The sequence below is a fragment of the Sander vitreus genome, chromosome 15 (assembly GCF_031162955.1).
Source record: "Sander vitreus isolate 19-12246 chromosome 15, sanVit1, whole genome shotgun sequence".
Classification (NCBI taxonomy): Eukaryota; Metazoa; Chordata; class Actinopteri; order Perciformes; family Percidae; genus Sander; species Sander vitreus.
Window position 1 is genome coordinate 3,682,854 of NC_135869.1, and position 24,365 is coordinate 3,707,218.

General features: G+C 39.3%; 1 protein-coding gene across 1 annotated transcript; it reads right to left on the minus strand.

The window, feature by feature from the left end:
• Positions 1 to 3,132: 3,132 nt before the first annotated feature.
• Positions 3,133 to 22,754, minus strand: mpp2a (MAGUK p55 scaffold protein 2a). The gene is made up of 14 exons (XM_078270288.1): positions 22,686 to 22,754; positions 16,778 to 16,826; positions 14,006 to 14,106; positions 13,277 to 13,432; positions 12,506 to 12,670; positions 12,095 to 12,202; positions 9,526 to 9,645; positions 9,241 to 9,372; positions 9,044 to 9,146; positions 7,843 to 7,911; positions 7,486 to 7,647; positions 7,063 to 7,265; positions 6,006 to 6,134; positions 3,133 to 4,857 (listed from the first exon to the last, which is right to left on the minus strand). The coding sequence occupies exons 2-14, from the start codon at positions 16,806 to 16,808 to the stop codon at positions 4,681 to 4,683; spliced, it is 1,656 nt and encodes a 551-aa protein (XP_078126414.1). The 5' UTR covers positions 16,809 to 16,826; positions 22,686 to 22,754; the 3' UTR covers positions 3,133 to 4,680.
• Positions 22,755 to 24,365: the final 1,611 nt, after the last annotated feature.

Consider the following 24,365-nt stretch of genomic DNA (forward strand, 5'->3'; position numbering starts at 1 on the left):
TTTCTTCACATTTAGCTAATTTTTTTTTCCTTTCATTTAAGACAGAAATTTGTGTAAAACATGTTCTTTGCAATTGTCAACAATATGTTCATAAAAGTAAAATAAAAAGTTAAATATTAAATCTAAATATTAAATCTAAATCTAAATATTAAATCCAAATGTCATATCTAAATCTAAATGTTAAATCTAAATATTAAATCTATAGGTTATATCTAATTATAAATGTTAAATGTTAACTCCGTTAAATCTAAATGGTAAATCTAAATCTAAATGTTAAATCTAAATATTAAATCTAAATGTCATATCTAAATCTAAATGTTAAATCTAAATGTTAAATCTAAATATTAAATCTAAATCTAAATGTTAAATCTAAATGTTAAATCTAAATGTTAAATCTAAATGTCAATTATCTAAATCTAAATGTTAAATCTAAATGTTAAATCTAAATATTATCTAAATCTAAATGTTAAATCTAAATGTTAAATCTAAATGTCATATCTAAATCTAAATGTTAAATCTAAATATTAAATCTATATGTTATATCTAATTATAAATGTTAAATGTTAAGTCTGAATCTTAATGGTAAATCTAAATGTTCAATCTAAATCCAAATTTTAAATGTTTAGAAAATATGCAAATAGACCACACCCTTACAGTGTCCCCACCCACACTACTGACTGTGGATCAGCCAAGGGATCAGCAGGTGGAACAAAGAATAGAATAGGCTATTCCCATATTTTCTAAACATTTAGCCTTACATTTAACATTTAGATTTAGTGTTAACATTTAGATTTAGATTCAACGTTTAGATTTAAATTTAACATTTAGGTTTAGATTTAGATTGAATATTTAAATTTCGATATGACATTTAGATTTACATTTTATTTTACTTTTATAAACATATTGTTGACAACTGCATATAATATGTTGTTTAACGCGAATTTCTGTCTCAAATGTGAGGAAATTGAGCTAAGCAATCAAAATATATCAGCTATAAAATTGTATCTGAATTTTTACATTTAGTGCCCCATAAGAATGAGTGTTGAATTACCCATAATTACGAAATACAATGTTGTAGTAAAGTGGAGCTCATGCACAACGTTTTCGGTGTGTGCGTGTGTGTGTGTGTGTGTATTATGTGGGGTTCAAACTATGTAATGCCTTCTTAATCATACTGGGGGTCTTTATATTTCGGGTTACACTGACTGTGTTCATGATGTGACTGTTTTTATGTTTAGGTATTCTTCAGCTTTTTACGTTGCTACATAACTCAACTGTTTCACATCTGGGGCCTGTTTCACAAAACCAAGATAAGGGATTAAGCCGGGATTTATCAGTTATCCTGGATGAATTTAGCCTTGACTCGGTTTTTACGAAAGCGGAGGCACATAAATCACCATGGAGATTTATTCTGTGCAGCTAGCCTGCTCCCGACCAGGCTAACAGCCAGGCTAACAGCTAGCCTGCTCCCCGACCAGGTTAACAGCCAGGCTAACAGCTAGCCTGCTCCCGACCAGGCTAACAGCTAGCCTGTTCCCCACCAGGCTAACAGCTAGCCTGCTCCCGACCAGGCTAACAGCCAGGATTGATTTAATCCTGGAGCCTTTTCTGATCACCCAGCAGTGGTTTTACCCTATTGTTATTAGCCTGGATTAAAATACAACAGGTGCATATTGCTGTTCCTTTAACTACTGTTATTATTTAAAGTTGTGACCATTATTTTTTTTTTTTATAATTATTCATGTGACATGTTATATTGCTGTATGAAGACTGCTGTTCATATTGAAGTTTGATGAATATATTATGGCAGTTGTTGAGATAATTAGAAAAGGCTGATAACAATTTCAAATGTGTTTTAAATGAAGTCTGTTACTAAGGGCAATACATACAATGCTGTACATTTCTGTTGACCAATGCACCTTGAATTACTTTAGTTGATTCTTTTTTTTTTATTATTCTTTAACAATAACGATCGTGTTTGTTCAGCTTCCATGTGCATTGTATTTGGCATTCTTAGCACACAAATTGTGTTGTCCAGTAAACTGGGACTATCATTTGGGAGGACTGTACAATTTAAAGAACATATCCTAATTGTACAATCCTCCCAAATTATAGTCTTAGTTCACTGGACCAGTAACCATCTAGTGATGTAGGCTACTGTACATTCATGTAACAACAGGGGGAGGACACCCCAATGGTTTTTGACCTTATATTTCACTGGGGGGGGAAATAACTGATGAATATACTCTGTTCCATTCATGTTTACAGTGTGCATGGAATTTATCACTTAATTATCTTTATAGTTTCTAGATTTTAGAGTCCAATGTCTTCAGTGTCTTTATTTTCCATGTCGATATATACGAGGAAGCAAGGCATATAATATGTAGAGAAGGAAACTCATCCTCTATAAAAAATTTAAAATAAACGAGAAAAAGTGTGGCAGAGAATAGCGGACAGACTGAATGATAGTCTAAAAATATACATTTATGAACTACTGCTCTTAACTGAAACCATTCAATCAGTCACTGTCATTTGCAAAAACGAACAGTTGTACACTTTGCATTAAAAGCGAGCAGTGGAAGTTTATATGACTTTAGAACATTTATAATTTAGCCCATGAGAGAGAAGGAGGAACAGAGTGAAAGAGATATTAACGCATCATACTCTAGCGTTGTAGAAAATTGATCTTCATGGTAAATTTCCTGAGTAACATTATCTTCTGCTTACTTTTAAGGCAAAGAGTACAACTGTTAATTTGTGCAAATGATTAGTAGCCTAATCCTTGAATGGAATGATTATGACGGTTTCAATTCAGAGCAGTGGTCAGTTAATGTATATATTTAGGCTGCTTACGCATTCAGTCAGTCCGTTTCTTTTCTTTTTATACAAATAATGTGTTTCACGTCATCATACTTCCACAAGAAGCTGCTGCTCACTCTGTATGAAGTATGTACAATGCGTATTCGCCATTTTGGCATCAGTAAATCTGTGATCGACCTCGCGGTCTTTTGAGGAAAGCCGTGGGCGCATCTATCTGAATTACTTCAGCCTGGCTCGACCTTCGTGAAACGCACTAAGCCAGGCTGTACAGATTAGACTAGGTCAAGCCTCGCTTTATCAGTTATATATCAGATTTATATATTCTGCTTTTGTGAAACAGGCCCCTGTTCCCCCCATGCTAGGTTGTTCACGATTGTACACCATTAAATTCAATAAAAAAGGGGAAATAAAGTTGTCAGAGCCAACAAGCTTGCCAATGGTCAGTTACCAAACTCCTGGTCTAGCTTGTTAGCCTAGCTCGGTCGGTGATGGGACAATAGGTTCACAGTTGTTTTTAGCTAGCTAGCTAACAATGCCAGAAATAGACACTAGTTTAAGTGAGATGCAGTAGACCTTGAGCCCTTCTAGTCTTCTGTTAAAGAAAACTGACAATAAGTCTGGCCATAACTCTGCCTGAGTGGACGTTCACACTGACTTATCAGGTCACCTACTGTGACCTGGTTGTTATGTGCGATGACAGTACAGTACTCACAACCAATTTTCTATGGGACCCTCAAGATGATTCTAGATGTGGCTTTTTTCCTTTCTCTAACTACTAGATGACAACTGACTTTAATATAGTGATGTGTATTGTAGGCCTTTCTGCCTTTTCATTACCTGTATAGTTGTGTGTGTTCTTAGAGTGGAATGAGTGTTTGTGTGACTACATTAAATAAAGAACACGATAAGAAATGTGGCCTATGCTCAGACCAAGGACACAGAATGGATGGGCAGTGAGGTTTTTGTTGTAGTTAAACATAATTTGGCCAGTATAACATTCTCTAAAAAAAAACTAATTTGACATGAGGAACTCTGTGACTTCTGCATCACTGCGCTTTATACAGCAACTGAGGCGTTGCATGTGTTGGTCTTATGATCACTTACAATTTATGGCTGAAAAGATTAGTCAAATAAGCGGTCATAAAAATGTGTTGACCTTTTCTCATTTCATGCTGTTGTATATTGAAGACCTTTGGGTTTCTGGACTGCTGATGAGCAATTTGAAGATATCTTTGTGTTCTGTTCTAAGTTCATGATGGGCGTTAAAACATGATCAATAGATCAGGTTTAGTTTATAACTTTCACTAGCCCTCGTAGCTTGGAGATTAAGTGTAACCCTCAGTAACGATCTCTCCAATCATAAAATATAAACAATGATAATGTCTGCTGATGGTCATCATCAGTAATGGCACAAATCATGTAAAAACATAGAAAAAGTCTCTAAAATCCACACACACACACACACACACACACACACACACACACACACACACACACACACACACACACGCACGGCCGATGTGTTCAGGTAAAATCGGAAATTTGTGACATCCACAATTTCATCTCTCTTTTTCGCCTCATTTTTCCTCCTCATTCTTGTGTCTTTTTATTCCCTCTTTTCTATCCTCCCTACACAGAAAATGATAATCCTGTTTAAATAACGGACGCCTTATTCACACACTTTGAAAAAAAGAAATCCTGTCATTTATCTACAAAGCAGTTACTTTAGCAAGTCAACAGGTTTCCGATGCTAAGCGCCTGCAATGGTCAGATTTGATCTCTGTTGAAACTTTAGATTCATCTAAATAAGAACTACCATTCATTTCACAGTGGCTAATTTCCAGTGCCATTGTTTTCTTCCTAGAAAACCCAGGTGACGGGGACCCACTGGGGGTTTTTAGAAACCGTTTCCAGGGCGACCTTGACGGTGCGGTAGGTCTCATCCAAGTCGTCGTTGATGATGCTGAGGTCAAAGTAGTGGCCGCAGTCCGCCTGGATCTTAGCGCTCTCATCGCACGTCCTCTGCAGCTCTTCATCCTGAAACGGAAGAAACATGTGACTCGGTTTTGCATGTTCTTATTGGATTGTTATTGTAATCACAGGACCTTTTCTCCGATCCATTTCCAGTTTATATTGAGTGCTTCACTGCTTCTTGAGCTTAAAATGTGTTATGTCTCTACATGTGTATGAACAACTCTAAAAATGATGTGCAGCACTATCTTTGGGGGGAGTTTGTAGAATGGTTTGGAGCAGGTGCTAAAACATTATTATTATAAGTTTAAAAAGTTGTATAAAAACACTTTATTGAAAGGATATGAGGATGAAGAGAGATGATTGTGACGGTGGGTTATTATAGTGATTGTACTGGGGCAGGTGATCATAGGGTGACGGCCTGTTCGCTGCAAAATGGAAAATAAATGTTTGGTAGGTAGGGCTGGGCGATATGAAGAAAATCAGATATCACGATATTCTTGACCAAATATATCAATGTCGTTATTGCGGCGATATTGTAAGAATGAAAATTGGTACTTTAACAAAAAAAAAAAAAAAATAAAATGAAAGGAGATTTTAGATAAACAATCATCAATAATGTGGTAAACAGTTTCAAGTGAAATTATAGAGAAAAAATAAATATTTTTTCCAGCTATCTACTGACTATGTTTACATTGCACAAAAATAGTGTGATGTTAAAACAAATCTGCAATTCTTCAAATGACATTCCCTCAAAATGTTTCACAACAGATTTTCTTAAAAAATTGGATTAGTATGTGCTTTTTATTATCAATTTAGACGTATTTGTATATCACAACATCTCAATATATGATTTCATCACGATATTATTCCATTGAAAGACGATAAATTATCATATTGAATTATTGCCCAGCCCTATTGGTAGGTGTTTAAAAATCACTGTATATGTGTTATCTCGCTATGAATATTTAATATAAAATATTTAATGATACATATATGTGTACAAAATATACAGGAACTATTTAGAGTTGAATGAGGGGTGTGAAAAATAACAAGCTTCGGCTTATATTGAACGTATTGTTTATAATCTTTATGGATATTGTTTTTCCTTTCGGTGTGTTGCTACGCACTTATTGTGTTACTGTTATTTTTGGTTCAAAATAAAAAGAAAAAGAAAGAAAGAAAGAAAGAAAGAACATACAAGTGTTCCTTACCGTCAGCGTCTTAGGAACCACCCCTGCCTCAGCGGCCGAGTGGTTCATCGCCTTGAGCACCTCAAACTCTGGAGACTGAAGGAACACCACGTAGGGCAAGAACTCCGAGGTCCTCAGCACTTTGAGGGACTGGAATACAACAGGAACACACAAACACATTTGATTTAGGAACAGTGTCTTAGAGAGTTCAAACAACTGGAGATCCCCAGCTGGTGACACTGAATGACTAACTATGTACTCTCCTACAATGTCAGTTGGTGCTTTTGAGCAGGCACATGACCCTAAACTAATTTTTTTAGAGACTAGCTGGTGACCAAAGTGGAGCATTTAGCAGCTAAAGAGACAAATATTTCCCTCAGGAGCTGGTGGAAACCAAAAACAGAGCTAAAAGAGAGGAATTGATGGACTAAGATTTACTAGGTGAACAGAAATGCTAAATGAATGAATGGTAATGTTGCGCTGTAACTGCTGGATGTGTAAAATGTTTGTCCAGCAAATCCACCATAACAACTAGATGTGCTAATATTATGTCCGTGTTGTGTTTATAGCAGGTTCTGCTGCGCCCAAGTGGTAAAAAACACACACGCCGGTGGTTGTATTCAAAAACAGTGGTGGCAGACACCACTGGAGTTGTTTAAACCAGTCTGACACTTGTTTTTTTGGCCCAAAAAGACAGCATTCATATTCTTTCCAATGACGCCAATGAAGCAAAAACACAGACAACATTTTCTACAAAGCTATATGAAGTTGCAGACTATTTATCCACCCATATCACCATAATAGTGATCCAACATTGGTAAAAGAGTTAGGGCCACGTTCTACTCACCCCCATCAACCCTCACCCCATGACATATACAAACAGAAATCATAAGTGTGGACATTATGGAGTAGTAGTAGAAATGCTACTGTGGTAGTGTGCGGTTGTGGGGTAACAGCAGTGGATAGGGATGTTAAGTCCTGCTTAGAATGCATTTTATTATTGTATACGGGGCATTTCCATGCTAAAGTAAAATGTTAAGTTGCTTCTTAATGTGTTTGTGCTGGTACATATGCATACCTGAGGGTTGACGTCCAGTATGCAGACGCGTCCTGCCTCCACCACCTCATGTATGGAGTCGATCTTGATGCCATACAGGCTGCCGTCGTACTCTCCATGTTCAAGATAGCGCCCGTTCTTGATGTCGGCCTCCATCTTGCTGCGGCTGGTGAAGGCGTACATCCGACTCTCGCGATCTTCCTTTTTGGGCTTTCTGGAGGTGTCTGGACAGAAACCAAAACCCAGTCATGTTATGTATGCAACCAAAGGCATTTCCCCTCATCTTAAGAAGCTTTTAGTTTGTTAAAATCAATTTCTGTCAAAATCACACCTAATATGTGTATCAGCTTGTTCCTGCTCTACGATGTTCACACAGAGATCTTAAGGATTACAACCTTAATGTGCCTAGCAATAGACTACTTTAATATATATTCAATTTCATACATGGAATGGTGGTGCCAAAGAGCAGTGGATCCCTCAGTAGAAGCTTGTTCTTCAGTCTCCGCCGCCCCACACCCTGGGCACCAATCAAAATCAGAGTTTTCCTCTTGAAAGGCGGGACCTTGGCCACCTCCTCGTAGAGCAATATCTCATGTCTGTCGAACTCTGAGAAAGGAAGAAAGAGAGGAAGATTTAAGTTACGGAAAGTAGGGTAGAGGGAAAGACCAATGTGAAAGAAGAGTAGAAGAGTTGGAAAAAAGAGGGGGAAAAGAAGTTTCACTGTTATACAGGGAAACATTAAATAGTAGGACATCATTTACAAACAGGGCCAAACAAATAAAACCACGTTGGCTTTGTTACCTGCATTTTTGGTGGTCACATACATCATTTTCTTCTTCTTTTTCCCTCCGACACCAGTACAAAGATTCCCTGTCACATAAATGGGGCATAGCATTAGTTAACTGAAGTCAGACATTAGCTGATTATCATCATTCATGCCTCCCAATCACTGGCTCATATAGCGGGGATTTGTGCCAAACTATTTCTTGGTCAGGACAATTTGCACGGCAACCAGCGAAGAGGAAGTTACTGGACCTCTCATCTAACTTTCCCTACAAGGGTGGGTGGTTATTATTAGCAGGATGAATTGGAAAAACATGACTCTCACATCTCTGGGGCTTTGCTGTCATCTTCTCCAGCCTACTATCAACTTGATATTCTTTCAAGTCGACAGCTTCTTTCGACATGATATTATTCTTAGACTATACGGCGGATTTTGAAATTTCTATAAACCTTGGGTTTATTAAGGCTACATTTACACTACTACATTTTGGTTTAAAAACAAATATCTTGTGCTACTTTTACGCCTCGCGTTCACACTACTACGGTGTTTCCGAGCCCCTGAAATGGAGAAATTTGGAAACACTGCGGACCCCAATTTGGTTCGAAAACTCTGAGGTTGCTTTGTAAGCTATATGGGCACAAACAGAGACCTTTGGAAATGATGATGCTAGTCAGTCAGTCAGTCAGTCTTAGCAATTAAATAGACTTACATAACTTTCAGTAACAGTTCCACCTCCAAGCTAATCCCTGCTCTTACTTTTCGCCATTGTTGTTCTTTCTCCAAAGTATTTTCTGTATTTTCAACTCATACATCCATGATTTTCAATCACAGAGTAACGTCAGAAAAACTTTCTGTTGACACTGGCACACGGGTGCCCAGTGTATGCGAATGGTCACGTGATATGCGTTGTCAGTCGTGTTAATATGGACAGAGATTAGTTCTGCTACTGGAGCTAAAACTCTTGTGTGGACGGGGATTGTTTTTGTCTCAAAACGCTGCTTAAAAATTAAAACGTAGTCGTGTAGATGTAGCCATAATCTCCCCCGATCATTGGTGCTTGAACTGTAAATAACATTTATATGCAGACATTTCATTGCACCACCAGATGGCAGTGTAAGACAGCAAAAGACCGAAGATGGGAACAATAACACACAAAGTACACGTTATTGATCATCACTATGTTTTTCTTTGTTCTCATTATTCTTTCTTTCCAGTTACCTGCTGGCGCAAGTTCCACGTCTCTCTTGACAAACGCTTTCCTCTTCTCCTCCAGCATCTGACTGGGTATCAGCCCCGTGCTACCACCCTCCACATGACGGCCCTGTAACACACACACACACACACACACACACACACATTAGTAGAACCAACAGAACACAAAAAAGTGAAAAGTGTACACGTTTTTTGTACTCCACCTGCCACCAGTTGACGTCATCCTGGTTGACTATCTGCAGGATGTCTCCTGTCTCAAACTTTAAGCCTGCCTCCTTACAGGGAATCAGGTTGTCGTTGGCCGGGTCGTAGTCATAGTGACACTTAAAGAACACCTGGAGAAACAGATACAGACCTATATGTCCTCAGATGTGCATTTATTTAATGTTATTTCTGGCCATTTCATAATCCACTGTCGCCAGCAATAGGTTATGGTGTATGGTACTATGACCACGTGTGTCCACTCTGTGTGTAGTGTGTTCTATCACCTTTCTAGGCGGTATGGCCTCATGGTAGCTGGGCAGTATCTTCAGAACTACGCTCACACTGGCAGCTTGCAGCTCCTCCTGCAGCACCCTGGCATCCCGGCCCACCTCTCGTCCATTCACCTGCCAACACATTGGATAAAAGAAAGTTGCTGAACTGACACATTAAAAGTAATAACCACATTTGCAGCACTTGTAATGGATGGTGACAGGTTACCAAGGAGTTCACAAATATCACAAGAGTTTGGTGAGCCAAAAACAGTAAACTAGAGGACCTAGGACAGAGCCTTGAGGTACTCCACTGTTAAAATCAGACAAGGATATGCATTTACTAATGTTTTACCTTTTGACACAGCCAGGCTATTTACCCCTGTTTTCCCAAGCCATTTTCACCATTTCCATTGCTTTTGTGCTAGGCTAAGCTAACCAGCTTTTGGCCGTAGCTTCATATTTAGCGTAGGGACATAAAAGTGTTATTAATCTCCTAATTTTCTCCCCCAAATATCTAACAATTTCTTTAAGAGACACTTTAGTTGGGGACTGGGCCAGATTAACCATTAGGGCAACTGATCACTTGCCCAGGGGCACAGGACATCTAAGGGGCCCTGGGCATCATCAAATATTACGTAAGGTCACGTTATAAACGCAGTACTCACTTTCCTAATGATATGCAGATTTTTGCAACCCGTTCGATCAAAATATTATGTTGAATCATGTCAAAAACAGTGTCTGTAGCTTCCTGCGCAGCGAGCGAGGACGAGCTGTCACAGCGAGTCTGCTGCGGTGGGGTGGCCCTGCGTCAAACATGCAGAGCGGCGTTCACACACAGCGAGTCTGCTGCGGTGTGGGGGCCCTGCATCCCGGCAAAGACTGGAGCGACTGAGCTGCCCCCGAGCCTCTGAAGGTTAAGTCAGTTTCCCCAGGTAAAGTTTAAACATTTGTAATAAATGTAATGTATGCTAAAGGCGATTCATCATCAACAACAGCTATTACGTTATTTGACAGCCAAAAGTCAAATTGCCCCCTCGTGATTTGTAAGAGCATTCTGCCCTTTGATTAGTTTTGATTTTAGTAAAGACAAGAACAGCATAATACAAAATATTACAAACTGGCATGTTTGAATTCATAACGTTTACAGAGGGTTGTCATTTCGGTGGCGTTACATTACAACACACTACACAGTGCTTGCTGAGACCGATCATTTGTATTCAAATTCTGAGTAATGCACAGGAGGAAGAGAAGGAGGGAAATGAAGAAGGAGAAGGCAGTAAACTAGAGAGACCAGGCTGGTCAGATCAGGAGAAGACCACAGAAGGAGATGCAGAAATAAGTGAAAGAGAAGAGGGAAATGAAGAATTGACTGTGAGGGATGAAGAGGAGGCTGCAGATTCAGAGAGAGGGACAGACGCAGAGAGTGATCAGGAGGAGTCTTGTTGCCCAGGGCACAGGAAATTGTTAATTTGTTGCTGTTGGGGACAGCTAAACCTCTTTCACACTGCTGACCAGGGTTGGGCTAGGGTTGTCTGATGAGACAAAACCCTTCTTTTGGAAATTTAAACCAAGCCAGTCAACATGGGTATATCCCTGGTCATGATAATTCAGAAATCACCTAGGTCACAACCCGGGAGCAATCATAACAGTTACATTAAGTGCTAGAAATGGGCGGGGCTTTACACGTCATATTCAGTGAACAGCTAACATCACATACTCCAGTCCATCTTTAAACCAGCAGAACTAATATTTTGTAGCTACTTGAATTTGTCATTGTACAGTAGGGAGAGAGAAATAAAGCTTATTTGGGGTTTGTGTTCGCAGTGATTACGTTTTTAAGGACAATTAAATAACCAGCAAACACTTATCAGATGATTTTGTGCAGACTGATTTCTCCTCTGCATATTTAATGCAGCAGCTCGACAAGAAAGTAGGTTACGCTAGTATCGAGTTTTGACTATTTTGATACGAGGGGATAACATTTCTCTTTGTTTGATTCCATTAAAAGTAAAGTTGGCTTTGCTGTCACTTGCCTGTAAAACGCCGCTACCGCTCTGCAAAAGGCAGACTAGTGAACACCCGGGCACCCACTGTCAGCGGACTGTTCGGAAATTGAATTGAACCGCTCTGCTCTGCTGTTGTTGAAGCTGCCTCTGAAAATCCTAATTTTATACAGTCTATGGTGAAAACCCAGTAAATCACAGTGAGACAAAATTGACCTGTGACAACTGTGACAACTGCCCCACTCTCATTTCCAACCAATCACATAATTCATCCTGCCCCGGCTGGTGGCGACCCAGGTCGTGAGCAATTCACATTGAAATCGACCCTCGTCTACCCTGAGCTGACTCGCGAAGCCGAGTAGCTCAAGGAGGGTTAACCCATTCAAACACACAGTCGACCTGGGTATAACCCGGATTGAGCTATTGGTGTGAAAGGGGTAATAGTGTTTCTGGAGAGATCAAAACCAAGGTTTCAAAGTCACGTCAAAAAACAACTACTGGGATTTTAAGGCACCTCCATGAGTGAAAAGACTGGAAGGGGTCTGTAAAGGTCATCCCTAGTTAGTGGTCTTTCTTACCTCTTTGATTATATCTCCCACGTGCAGCAGTCCTTGCTGGTCTATCATCCCTCCATGGAGGATGCGGGCTATGATCAGCTCACCCCCTTCTACTTTAAATGTCACACCCTGAAAAATATTGAATGTAGGCTATTGTTTATATCATCAATAATAACACAATCAGCACCGACAGTACCGTAGGAAGTAAACCCACGCATGACCTACTGTTTACATTCAGGAAAGAGGAACTGGTGCTCAGTTTTTCTTTTTACCATATGAATACTTTTACTGCATCTTTGAATTACTTTTTCAAAGAATTACTTTGATTAAATGCTTTTATAACAAACATTAGGAGTGCTTGGAGCAGAAAAGTGAAAACATACATGGAATGAACTCAGCTGTGTCAACTGTTTATGCTTTAAGGTTACCTACCAGGTTCTCCCCCGCCACTTTGCGTATGCCCACCATGCGGATTGCGTCCGGTGGAACGTTTTGTGTGTGGCCATCCTCCTGCTCATTATCCACAAAATCACATGGGCTGGGGGGTGGGCTATCGCATGCCTGGGACGCCACTGAATCATGAGTTTCCAGTAGAGACTGACAAACCAAAAAGGAAGAAATTCAATGTAAGACATTTCCCAATTTCTTACACTGTTAGGGCTGGGGATGATGTGCATTTGTCTCGATTCGATTCTTTCACGATACATGGGTGCCGATCCGATTTGTATTGCGATTTTCCTTCACTGCGATTCTAGAAGTATTTCGCGATTTGATAGTATTGGTATTAACATTTTCTTTTCCTTCTTTAACAAAAACAAAAGTTGAATAACACACTTCTAGAGACATTTCTAAAAAGTGTTTACTAAAAAGAATGCACATCACGTCTGTCAGTCCGACATTTTTTTCATTTGTAAAGTACTACTACATGTATTTTATGCATGTTTTGCTTTGCTCTTGTTTGCTGGAAACGGATATGATGTAGTCAGCAGTACCGCATCAACAGGAAATATTTAAGTGAATCATTGGTGAAAAAAAATAAAATAATCGTCGCAAAAAAAAAAAATTACAATACATACAATTTTCGTTTTTTTCTCCCACCCCTAAAGACTATTTGCTTTGCTTTTTAACCGTGTGATGAGAAAAGAGTCAGATCTTTAAAAAAAACGATTACTTGTTTTACATGTATATGTGTGTGTTCTACACCTTGAAGTGAGGCTGGGTGAGTATACGGGTGAGCTCTGCTGCAGTGTCGGAGTGGTGTGTGAAGGGGTCTAGGTCACTGAGGATCTCCTGCAGGAGCTCCACGTTGTTCTCCCTCACTGGCGACGGACGCGGCTCCTTAAGGCTCTCTTCTTGCTCCTAACAAACAACGACACACATATGGCACGTAAGGCGCCGTGTCTAAACTCATTACAGGGAGAAACAAGGGCCGGACCACGACAAGAGGAGTAGCTAAACAGAATTGTAGAGTCCCAATGTGCAGAACAAATTTTGGTCAATCCTCGTAGTCAGTAAAAGGTATACACTTATGGAGTTCTTTATCCACGGAACTTAAATCCCAAACAGAAATAAAAGTGTAACACAAAAGCCAAATTATGGCTAAAACAACAACAGAGATGTGAGCACTAATGGTGTCCCTTAGCGACACAATTGTTGTTTTTGTAAAAGCCTGACCGGGGACAGGGACTGCAAATTAGCGGAGGCTAGACGTCCACATCAGGTTGTAATAATGTTATAGGTATTGTCCCTGATAAATAAACAATAACATTAAAATAAAATACATAGACTTGGATACACATAGACACAACAACATAAAAGGGATGTGTCTTTACAATGTATATGCGCAACCACACGCCGGTAAGTCTATTTAAATTAATATTGATGTAATTAACAGTGTACGTATGTGTGTGTGTGTGTGTGTGTGTACCACACCAGAGGGCTCTCCATGATGCCTTTGAGGTAGATGAGGTCCAGGTCATTGGCCGTGGTGGAGCTGGTGGTGGTGTCACTCATAGCGTCCAACACCTGGGGCACTATAACACACACACACACACACACACACACACACACACACACACACACACACACACACACACACACACACACACACACACCTGGTCATTATTGGTAGAATTGTGAAAAGCCATTTTATATTAGATATAGGTATCTATATCCCCTTAAAGTTTAAGTTAAAGCAACGATGTGAAAATGTGTGTGTGATTAAAGCCTATTCTACAGTACCTAATTCTGGTGGCAAAGGCTTTATTTGTGGAAAACTAAAGCAATCCAGGTGTGAAGTTGTCTTGGTTTCAGCCCTTTGTTTACAATGTCCCTAGGTTGAATGTTAGGGGTAATAGGAGGAGGGAATCAGCGTGTAAGGCTGTCTGCCACTGTGTCTTTTTTGAAAACAAAAAGCATTCAGAACAGTTTAGGCCACGGGTTAAGTTGAGTCTATGTATTAAATCTAATAACAGTAACTCGCAGCTTTTTCATAGCCTTGTACAAGATGGAGCGTATTCTGTAGCTAGATACTTTTGAGATGGCAAAAAAAAAGAAAGTATCCTGCTGGGTCAAAGACGAATAAGGATTTAAAATTTGAAAATAAATGAAAGTGTCCAAAAATGCCAACTCAAGCACTTTGTGTTTTTATTAGAGTGTTCTATATACATCTCAACAACAGGAATTTCATTTAGAAATGCTATTTAAGTTTTTTTTGATGAATCATGTGATTTATTCCATGAAAAATGTCCTTCCTGGGTAACGGGAATGGATTTAAAAAATATTTAAATGTCTACCTTTTTAGCATATAAATGTTTAGGCATATCCACAGTTACAGCTAACCAAACACGCAATGCTCAAAAAAAACCACATTTTTAACACAATTAATATGATATATTTGGCTATTTATAATTAAATAGGCTCATCGTTTGGTTTTGGTCACACAATATTCCATGCCAAAAACAGAAAGAAAATTATGAACGATGGTTTAAAATGCTTTACAGTAAAGGTTATCAGGTTTTTATTGTATACTCAACTGAGGAAAACATGACTGTGTAATATACCATGAAAATCTGAGTTCAATTACTTGACTGTGTCATTGTTACTCGGGATGACATCGCATTAGCCAGCAATGACATAATGCAAAAATGCCATAACAGATTAAAGAAATACATTTTATTAATATAATCTAACATTATCAACACAATGCTTGAAAAGTGACAAATAAAAAAAAATGTTTCATTAACATGTCCAATCTGCATAACAGAGGACATGTCCTGGGTAACAGAAGATCTTCGTTATCCAGGAAGGACAAAAACATGACTTTCCCACCAAAACTCTGTCAAACATGGCATACTCAGCTAAAATAGATCTTAGCCTTTAAAACATTGATGCCATATTTCACATGAAATAGGCATTTTTTTAAATATCAAAACATCAAATATGTTTCATTAGCGTTATCCAGAAAGACACATGGTTTTGGGACATAGTACACCAGTGACCGAAAAAGTAAAATAAAAACTTTAAGGAGAGAATTACTAAACTCTCCAGATGTTTTGGGGTCCTCCAAAATCTTCTTTATGATGTAAAAATCATATTTCATGACTATGCAATTGCATTATGGGTAATTTATGGATTTCTGTTACCCAGGAAGGACATTAGGGAAATCCAAAAGTAAGGACAAAAGTATTTCTTGAGTAACATTTTAAATAAGGGTAGGATTGTTACTATATTTGTAGGTATCGCTGCAAACATCGACACAGTTATGCCAAAGTAGATAATTAATGCTCTTATTATTATTTTTGAGATTTGTGTCACATTTGTATACTTAGATTATAAGCCCGGACGTTACCCAGGATGGACAGTTTGGTACTTCTGAGCTCAATAGCTCTTTGAATTTTTTGTTGTTGTTGCAATAAATACATATAAAAGTGAGTGACGGGAGAGTTGAGTAATATAATGTAGTTTTTTTTAAATTTATATTTATCTTTTGCATTATGAATATGCTTTGGACACCATAATTGACATGCCACGTCTTTAATATTATTTGGACTGTAATAACAGCATTTCAGCACTGAAATGCTGTTATTACAGTCCAAATAATATTAAGTGTTACATCTGCAGCTACTATTACATGGGTAGTTTTCAACAGAAACCCTACTTTACTTACAGTAACATTTCTGACTTTTACTTAGGTCAGAGATTCTTATACTTGCTTTTACACTAGGGCTGCTCGATTTTGGAAAAAAAAATACTCACGATCGCGATTATTTGGGTCAATATTGAAATCACGATTATTTAACACGATTACTCATTGACGTCTGGAAAGATGTTGCAATTATTGAACTTAAAGAGTTAAACAACTGAATAGTGAAAACACCTAGAACTGTGAAATTACCCTTAATACTACAATACATAATACATTTGTTTTCCCCCATTCAGAACACAGGACAAAATAAGAGTTCACTTGCAAAAGGTAATGTGCAAAATTTCTCAATTATTCTGTTTTTGTGATCGGTGGGAGCCGAAATCGTAATCGCGATTACAATTTTGAATAATTGCACAGCACTATTTTACACATTGAAGAATCCTTTTGTAAATTAGATGTGAAGGTGGTGGTGGTGGTGTTGGTGGGGGGGGCATGAAGAAAGAAAACATAGTCAAATGGTTTTAGGCGCCAATGAGGAGGAAGGTGTCTGGTCTCACCAGGCTCTGTCCTGGTTGAGGCCACAGGCATGGTAGAGCTTCAGTCAATCTGAGAGAGAGAGAGAGAGAGAGAGAGAGACACAGAGAGAGAGAGAGAGAGAGAGAGAGAGAGAGAGAGAGAGAGAGAGAGAGCGAGAGAGAGAGAGAGAGAGAGAGAGACAGAGAGAGAGAGAGAGAGAGAGAGAGAGAGAGAGAGAGAGAGAGAGAGAGAGAGAGAGAGAGAGAGAGAGAGAGAGAGAGAGAGAGAGAGAGACACAGAGAGAGAGCGAGAGAGAGAGAGAGACACAGACAGACAGACAGACAGCGAGAGAGAGAGAGAGAGAGAGAGAGAGAGAGAGACAGACAGACAGCGAGAGAGAGAGAGACACACAGACAGACAGACAGACAGAGAGAGAGAGAGAGAGAGAGAGAGAGAGAGAGAGAGAGAGAGAGAGAGAGAGAGAGAGAGAGAGAGACAGAGAGAGAGAGAGAGAGACAGAGAGAGAGAGTGTGGATAAAATTGTGAGAATAGTCAAATACTTCCTCTCTCTGTGTGTTGCTCAAAATCCTTTTCCTTTGGGTAAACACAACAAAGTTCAAGCTAGCGAGCTACACGCTGAAAATGGCAAGGTTTGAAGCAAATTTGGATGGTTTAACAAGGCAGGCCTGCTTGGTTCTTTCGCAGAGTGATTGTGAAGATTTACAAAGAATATGTTTACGGCGTTTCCTCTCTAACTGGGACGTCTTGGGACCGGTTGGTGGGATTTGCTGTGGACGAAGTACACACGGAGATAACACTGGTAAGAGGAAATGAGGTTTAACCACGTATCCAGCTAATTTAAATAGCTCACGTTACTGTTCACAGTTAACTTCGTTTCATATTGTATGTGCCGTTTTCTTTTTCGGGGTGCAAATGTTCCAGTTCCTGACTAAAAACCAAGTACGAAACACAAAAACAAGTTCCTTCCTGAGACTATTTTTCAGAGCCACCGTGGCCGAGTCCAGAGTTTAGATTCGATTAGCTTAATTAGACTTTATTGATCCCAAATAGGGAAATTCCCAATGCTACAGCAGCAAAATATCAGCCCATACAAGAAATAATAAATAGGACATAATACTAGAACAAATATTCAAAAACTACAGATAAAAAAAAATACAAAGGAAAGAATGTACTTAGCGCAAGCCAAGACGACTGTGATTGGTTTAAAGAAATGCAAACAACCCAGAATTAGATTACAGTGGTGGCTGCTGGGTAGGATTGTTTCAGACCTGTGTGATCCAAACTAGAGCCTGACTACATTATCATATTATTAGTGAGGACTCATAAATATCTACAAATAACTAATGTTAGGGAAATCTGTTTTGTTACGCGTTTCTAGATAAAAATACTGTATATCGGCCGATATATCGGATTTTTAAAATCACCACATATTTGTATCGATATCGGCCTTAAAAATCCTTTATCGGTCAGGCTCTAATCCAAACTAATCCAAGTAACTCCAGAGTGTTGTTAATGTCGTAGCTTCATGTTGCTATAAGCCTGAGCGTGCGGCTTCTTCATTCATTCATGCCCTTATTGGATAAGCCTGCTGCCTATATGAATTTATGCTGGCGAAACTGACGATTTATATGCATTAAAGAAAGTAGAAAAGACTAAGTCGTTTAATCGGATGAAGCCCTTTATTGAAATTGAGGATTTCTTTTCTTTTATTAGGGCGATGACATCATGAAATGTGAAGACAGACATTTAAAGCGTGATTCGAACACCTCAATAGAAGCTTCGAGAAAGGAGAGGGAAATGTGGGCGTAACTAATACTATACATTTCCATGACAACAGAAAACACAATGGCAATTTTGGGTAGAGAGAGGAAAACAAAGAGGCACACACACACACCATTTAACTACATATAAAATCCCTTCTACAGCTTTAACACTATCTATCTATCTGGCAATGCTGCTGCTACAGCTCGTGGCTGCCATGGAAACCATTGGCTTTGCTTACACACACACACACACACACACACACCTCACCCTAACCATAACCTAATTCTAACCCTAATCCTAAAACCAAGTCTTAACCCTCAAACAGCCCTTTAAAGTTGTGGGCTCCAGCATTTTGGCCCCACAAAGCTGTCCGTACCCCACAAGTATACTGTATTCACGGTTCTTGGACCCCACGAATATAGTTAAATAAGAACACACACACACACACACACAGCTGCGTATGCTAGAGTAGGCATTATGAAACACCTCAGGCAAGAGCAGGAGACTGGAAGAGAAGATGAGGTAAAAAGAAAATCTTTAAAGACGTCAAAATGTAAACGTGTGAAGAGGAGAAGAGGATGGAGGGATGACTGCACGTAAATCATGTTATCTGAAAAATGGGATTTACATATATCACCCACTATTATCAATCTTTTTCACTGATTACATGCAAGTGGATGACAGCAAGTGGGATGGGAAACACTACGAGACAGTAAATCTAGGTGAAAGTCCGATCCAGTTGTAGACGGATGCGGTTCATTTTTATTTTTCCCCTCCAGTTTTCAAAGAGATACAGAGGCAGGAGGAGGCAGCTGGACTGAAAATGAGATCCGGCAAAAACTGGATCCATCAAGCCGTTACTAAACATCAATACGAGAGTTCAACAGTTTCATGGATGAAAAATATACTTGTCAGTGCTTTCTGGTTAACACTTCTGCGGGGGGTGCGGGGCGGTCACGCAAGGCTTGTATCACGTGGACGGCGACAGTTTTGTAGTCATTACTTAGAATTCCTCATGGTGGCGGCAGAAACTACGCACTATAGCTTTAAGAGAAAACTTCATTTGTTTTATAACTAGGTAATTAGTCAGTAGGGCTGAACGATTAATCGTTTTCTAATCAAAATTGATTCGAAAGAATGAGATTAGCCAATCGTTTGGTTGAATGTTTGGTGTAACATTTGGTTTAACATTTTTTATTCCTCTTATTATTATATTTACTGTTTTTTCACATGGTAAATGCTGGAATAATGTTACATATCACAGATTGTTTACAGAAATGTCCTTTCTTCTGTGGATCTTTCATTTATTTTGTATTACTCTATTCAACAGGACGGTAGAAGGTGCAATATGTAGATGCTGCTGTTGAACTGAGGCACATCAGACATTTCAGTTTACAGGAAAGTACTGATGTTTTTTATTTCATTATTATAACTTTAGCTTTTGTGATAAATGTTCTGTGTTTGACTGTTCAATGTTCCACGCTTATTGAAAGAAAACCCCCGATTGCTGGCAGGACATATCTATGTTCTCATCACTGCATAAGAATGAAGAGCAGTTTGGAAGGTGTCTCGTGTCATAATGCTCCATGACATGGTCTATCTGTTACACAGAGGCTATTGAATCCCAATATTTGATTTAGATCCCCCCCCCCAAATCGTTTATTTCCCCCCCCGAACCCTATTAGTTAGAATATTAAAGCAGTTTGGACAATGCGCGGTTTTACAGTTGCAAAGATGAAACGATTAGTTGTCAACTGTTAAATTAATCGCCATATATTTTGATAACGGATTAATCGGTTTGAGTCATTTCTTATGAAAAATTGTTCTCCGATTCCAGCTAGTTAAATGTGAATTTTTCCGATGTTTCTTCACTCCTCTGTGACAGTAAACTGAATATCTTTGAGTTGTGGACAAAACAAGACATTTGAGGACGTCATTTTGGGCTTTTTGGGAAACACTGATCCACATTTTTCACCATGTTCTGACATTGTATAGACCAAACCCATCGATTAAATCGAGAAAATGACCGACTATGAAGGCAATCGTTAGTTGCAGCCCTACTTGGTTTTGGTACAAAGTGATACGGCCCAGAAAAGGAAGGATCTGCAGTAGCTTCAGATAGTTCAGACTGGAGAAGCCACGTCTGGTCCTGACCTGTTCATTCATGTTCTTCTGTGGTACACAGTGTGTGCTCTATAAACAGACTCAAGAATCATTTTACTAAGCACTATTACAACCCAGCGGGGGTTGTAACGATACATCGATCTGGATCGATATATCGATTCAATCCTCAACGATCCAATATTATCGATAAAGTGAAAATATCGATGCATGTCGTCATCTTTACGATGCGTCTTTATTTTGAAATTCCCCGCTTTTTTTTTCTTCTTTTCATTAAAAAGAGCAGTTTGTTTTGAACTTAAATGTCTGTAAGAGCTTAGTAATGAAACTGTTAAATCACTTTGCTTTCAGTAAATAAATATAAATGTAACTGACTGTGTTAAATGTTCTTTTGTATCGTCTCGTATGGGTGGCAGGGCCCTGAAATGAATCCAATCGAAATAGTATCGTGGCAGACTTTGTGATATCAGTAAATATTGTATCGTTGTCTGTAAGAATCACTGTAATATATTGTGATAAAACATGTGATTTACACCCCTACAAACTAGTACTAAAACTTAACAGAAAACTGTTCTGTACAGGGCGGCTTTTCCGTTCTTTATTGTGTGTCCTAATTGCACATTTGTGATTGTAGTGCTGATTATAATAAAAAAAATATATAAATGATATACATAACAGTAGGAGAGCAATGGATAAGAGGAACAAAAGCTTGCTCAGCTACTGTTTACCTGAACTATAAAAACAGCCAAACACGCACAAACTAGTAACTGACTACTACTGCTGTGAACTCCATCTGCTACCCTCTCCCTCGTCATCTTGCTTCTCCTCCGCTCATACCTTTCTCCCTCCATTCTCTTTCCCTCCTTCTCCTCTCTCCTCACTGGTTTTTTCCACTTGCCTGTGTCCTTCTCTTTTTCTCATCCTCGAGATCAACAACTCTCCCGTTGCCCCATCCTCTCCCTTTCTCTTTTCCCCACGCACGTGTGTCCCCCAGTGTTCCCTCCTTCCTCTCCTTCTCCCTCCATTACTCCCTTATTTATTCCCCCCCTCCTCAATCACCTACCCTCCTCCCTCCGTCCCCCACATCATCCATCTGCTCAGCTGCTCCAGTATGTAAAGAAACTAATCATGCCAGGTGCACGCACGCACGCACGCACGCACGCACACACACACACACACACACACACACACACACACACACACACACACAAAAGGACTTCTTGCAATGTCTCGAAAACATAACTTAACTGTGCTGTTGTCTTTCATGTCATAAAACTGTTTCTTTTAAATGATTTATGTAGGCCTGGAAGTTGCCTTGATTTGAAAATGCAGTGCTATTCTCCCCCCCCATAGGCTATTTTCTGACATTTTCACATGATAATCTGTATGCCTATATGAGTGCAGGGTGTGTGTTTGTGTCGAAATGGGCAGTGGGTGTCAAGTGCGTGGTCACGTTTTTTTTGACGCCACATGAACCCCATCAGTACGGTTTGTGCGGCTGTGTTTCAAATCCTCTTCTCTTTTTTTTTTAACCTTTATTAATGTCAGATTTTGTATTATTAGCATTACTCACAGTGTACCCCCATCACCTTGTACACATACGCACACAATACCGCGCGCGCGCACACACACACACACACACACACACACACACACACACACACACACACACACACACACACAGAAGGGTCATCTAATTAGCCTCACGGGTCACATAAAACAAAGCACGACACGCCCCCCCCCCGCCATACACACAGACAGGCTGCCCAAAAAACAAATGCTAGCACAACACATAGGCTACTAAATATTATCGGGATTGTGTGCGCTGTATTGTATTACAAACATTCACGCGCGCACTCAGACGCACCATTGTCAAGCCAGTCCAGTGTAACGTTAACGTTAGCTGCTATCTTACAATAAACGAGCCTCAGTGGCCGGAGAAAGAGAAAAAAAGAAGCACAATGCGCTCATTGCTAAACAATAACTGTAATAGATATCAATAAAGCCGCCATGTTTGTGTGAAATAAAATGCCGTTCACCTACCTTTCAACACAATGAGGGTGTCTGTGATGTCTCGTGCGCTTCTTGTTGTCGTCTGGCTTCTTGTAGCCGTCAAGACAGAGGATGGTGTCAAAAGTAGCAGGAAAATGCATATTAACTTCCGACAGACTTTCAAAATAAAACGCTTCTGGCAGATCGATTTTTGCAGCATATATGAAGTTTCAATAACAAAACTAATGTCAAAATATTGTTGTTTCCATGCCATACACTGGAATGAACGTTTATTGCATAAACTATGTAGTATGTAGTAGGTGTTTATTAATTTAAACTTTATTTTTGCAGGCACCTATTTCCGGTTAAGTTCTACATATTCCTGAGAATTTGGCATCGATGCGATACCTTCTTTTTACCGTCACTGTGCGATACGTATTTATCAAAGATTCTCTTACCATCTGATAGTATTAGGAGTATTAAAGGGGCAGTGCGTTATTTTTTGTTTGTTGTATTATGTCTTTATTTAAAAAAAAACAAAAAAAAACACACCTTAAAGTAACCAAAGCTGAAACATGGCATATAACACAGAATCACAGATTTGACTGGAGGGAATGACAGCAGAGGGCAAATCACAACCCCGTAAAGCTGAGTTTTAAAACAATAACATGACAAATTGAGACTGGCCTGTTCAAAAACAAACAGACCCAGACCCAGGCTCTTGGTGGGCGGTTGTCTGCCGGTGCCGGTTGAGGGTGTGATGAACAGTGGCAGTTATAGTCACAATAAAAATAATGGAACTATGACTAGAAATAGTAGTTGTAGTAGTTCATGGGCATGGAGTAGCAGGGCACTGCAGGGTGTAGCAGGATGTAGCAGGACATAGCATGACGTAGCAGGACTTAGCAGGGCTCTGCAGGGCATAGCAGGGCATAGCAGGGTACCTAACAGGACCACGGCGACAGTATGCATGTTCCAACTGAAAACAAAATGTTGTTAGTGAATATTAAAAAAAAAGACCATAAGAATCTAAAATTCCATGCAGCTCTGTTGTTTGCAGGATGCCATAGCAGTAGAAACAGCCTGCCCATATGTGAAACCAGTGCAACAGCAGCATGCAGTGGAGAGATTTCATTATTACACATCAACTGGTGTGTCAGCTGTGGTGATTTGATGGGTTGAACAGTGATGTCTATTATTACAGCTCAGTAAAAACGAGGTATAATTGGAGTAATAATATCTTGGGAACAACAGGCTAATTCTAGGGTAGCAATATGCATATAAACAAATGGGGCAACATATGATGATAATAATGTGTAAATACATCTCAAGGTAATAATGGCGCAGAACTCATACCATGTTAATATGGGGTAATATTGGCCTTTTCTTTGAAATGATTGAGATTTTCCCCTGATATTTGGGTATATATTGGGGATATTTAGAGTATTACTCTAATATAGAAAATAAATCCAAACCAAAGAAAAAGGTCATGTTTTATAAATTATATTGAAAAATATATATGAAAAAACAGGCCTACATTTATTTTGTTTGCTGTCAACGTGCTGTCCTATAGTGATGTTACTATTTATGAACAACAACTGTGGCACAGTAAATCCTTAAGCTTAACTGTATCTGTGGATGGCTACCATGCCTATAGGCCAGTAAGCCTATCATCAATGAGGCGACAGTACTAACCACTGCAACACCGTTCCGCCCTCTGAAACATGTCAT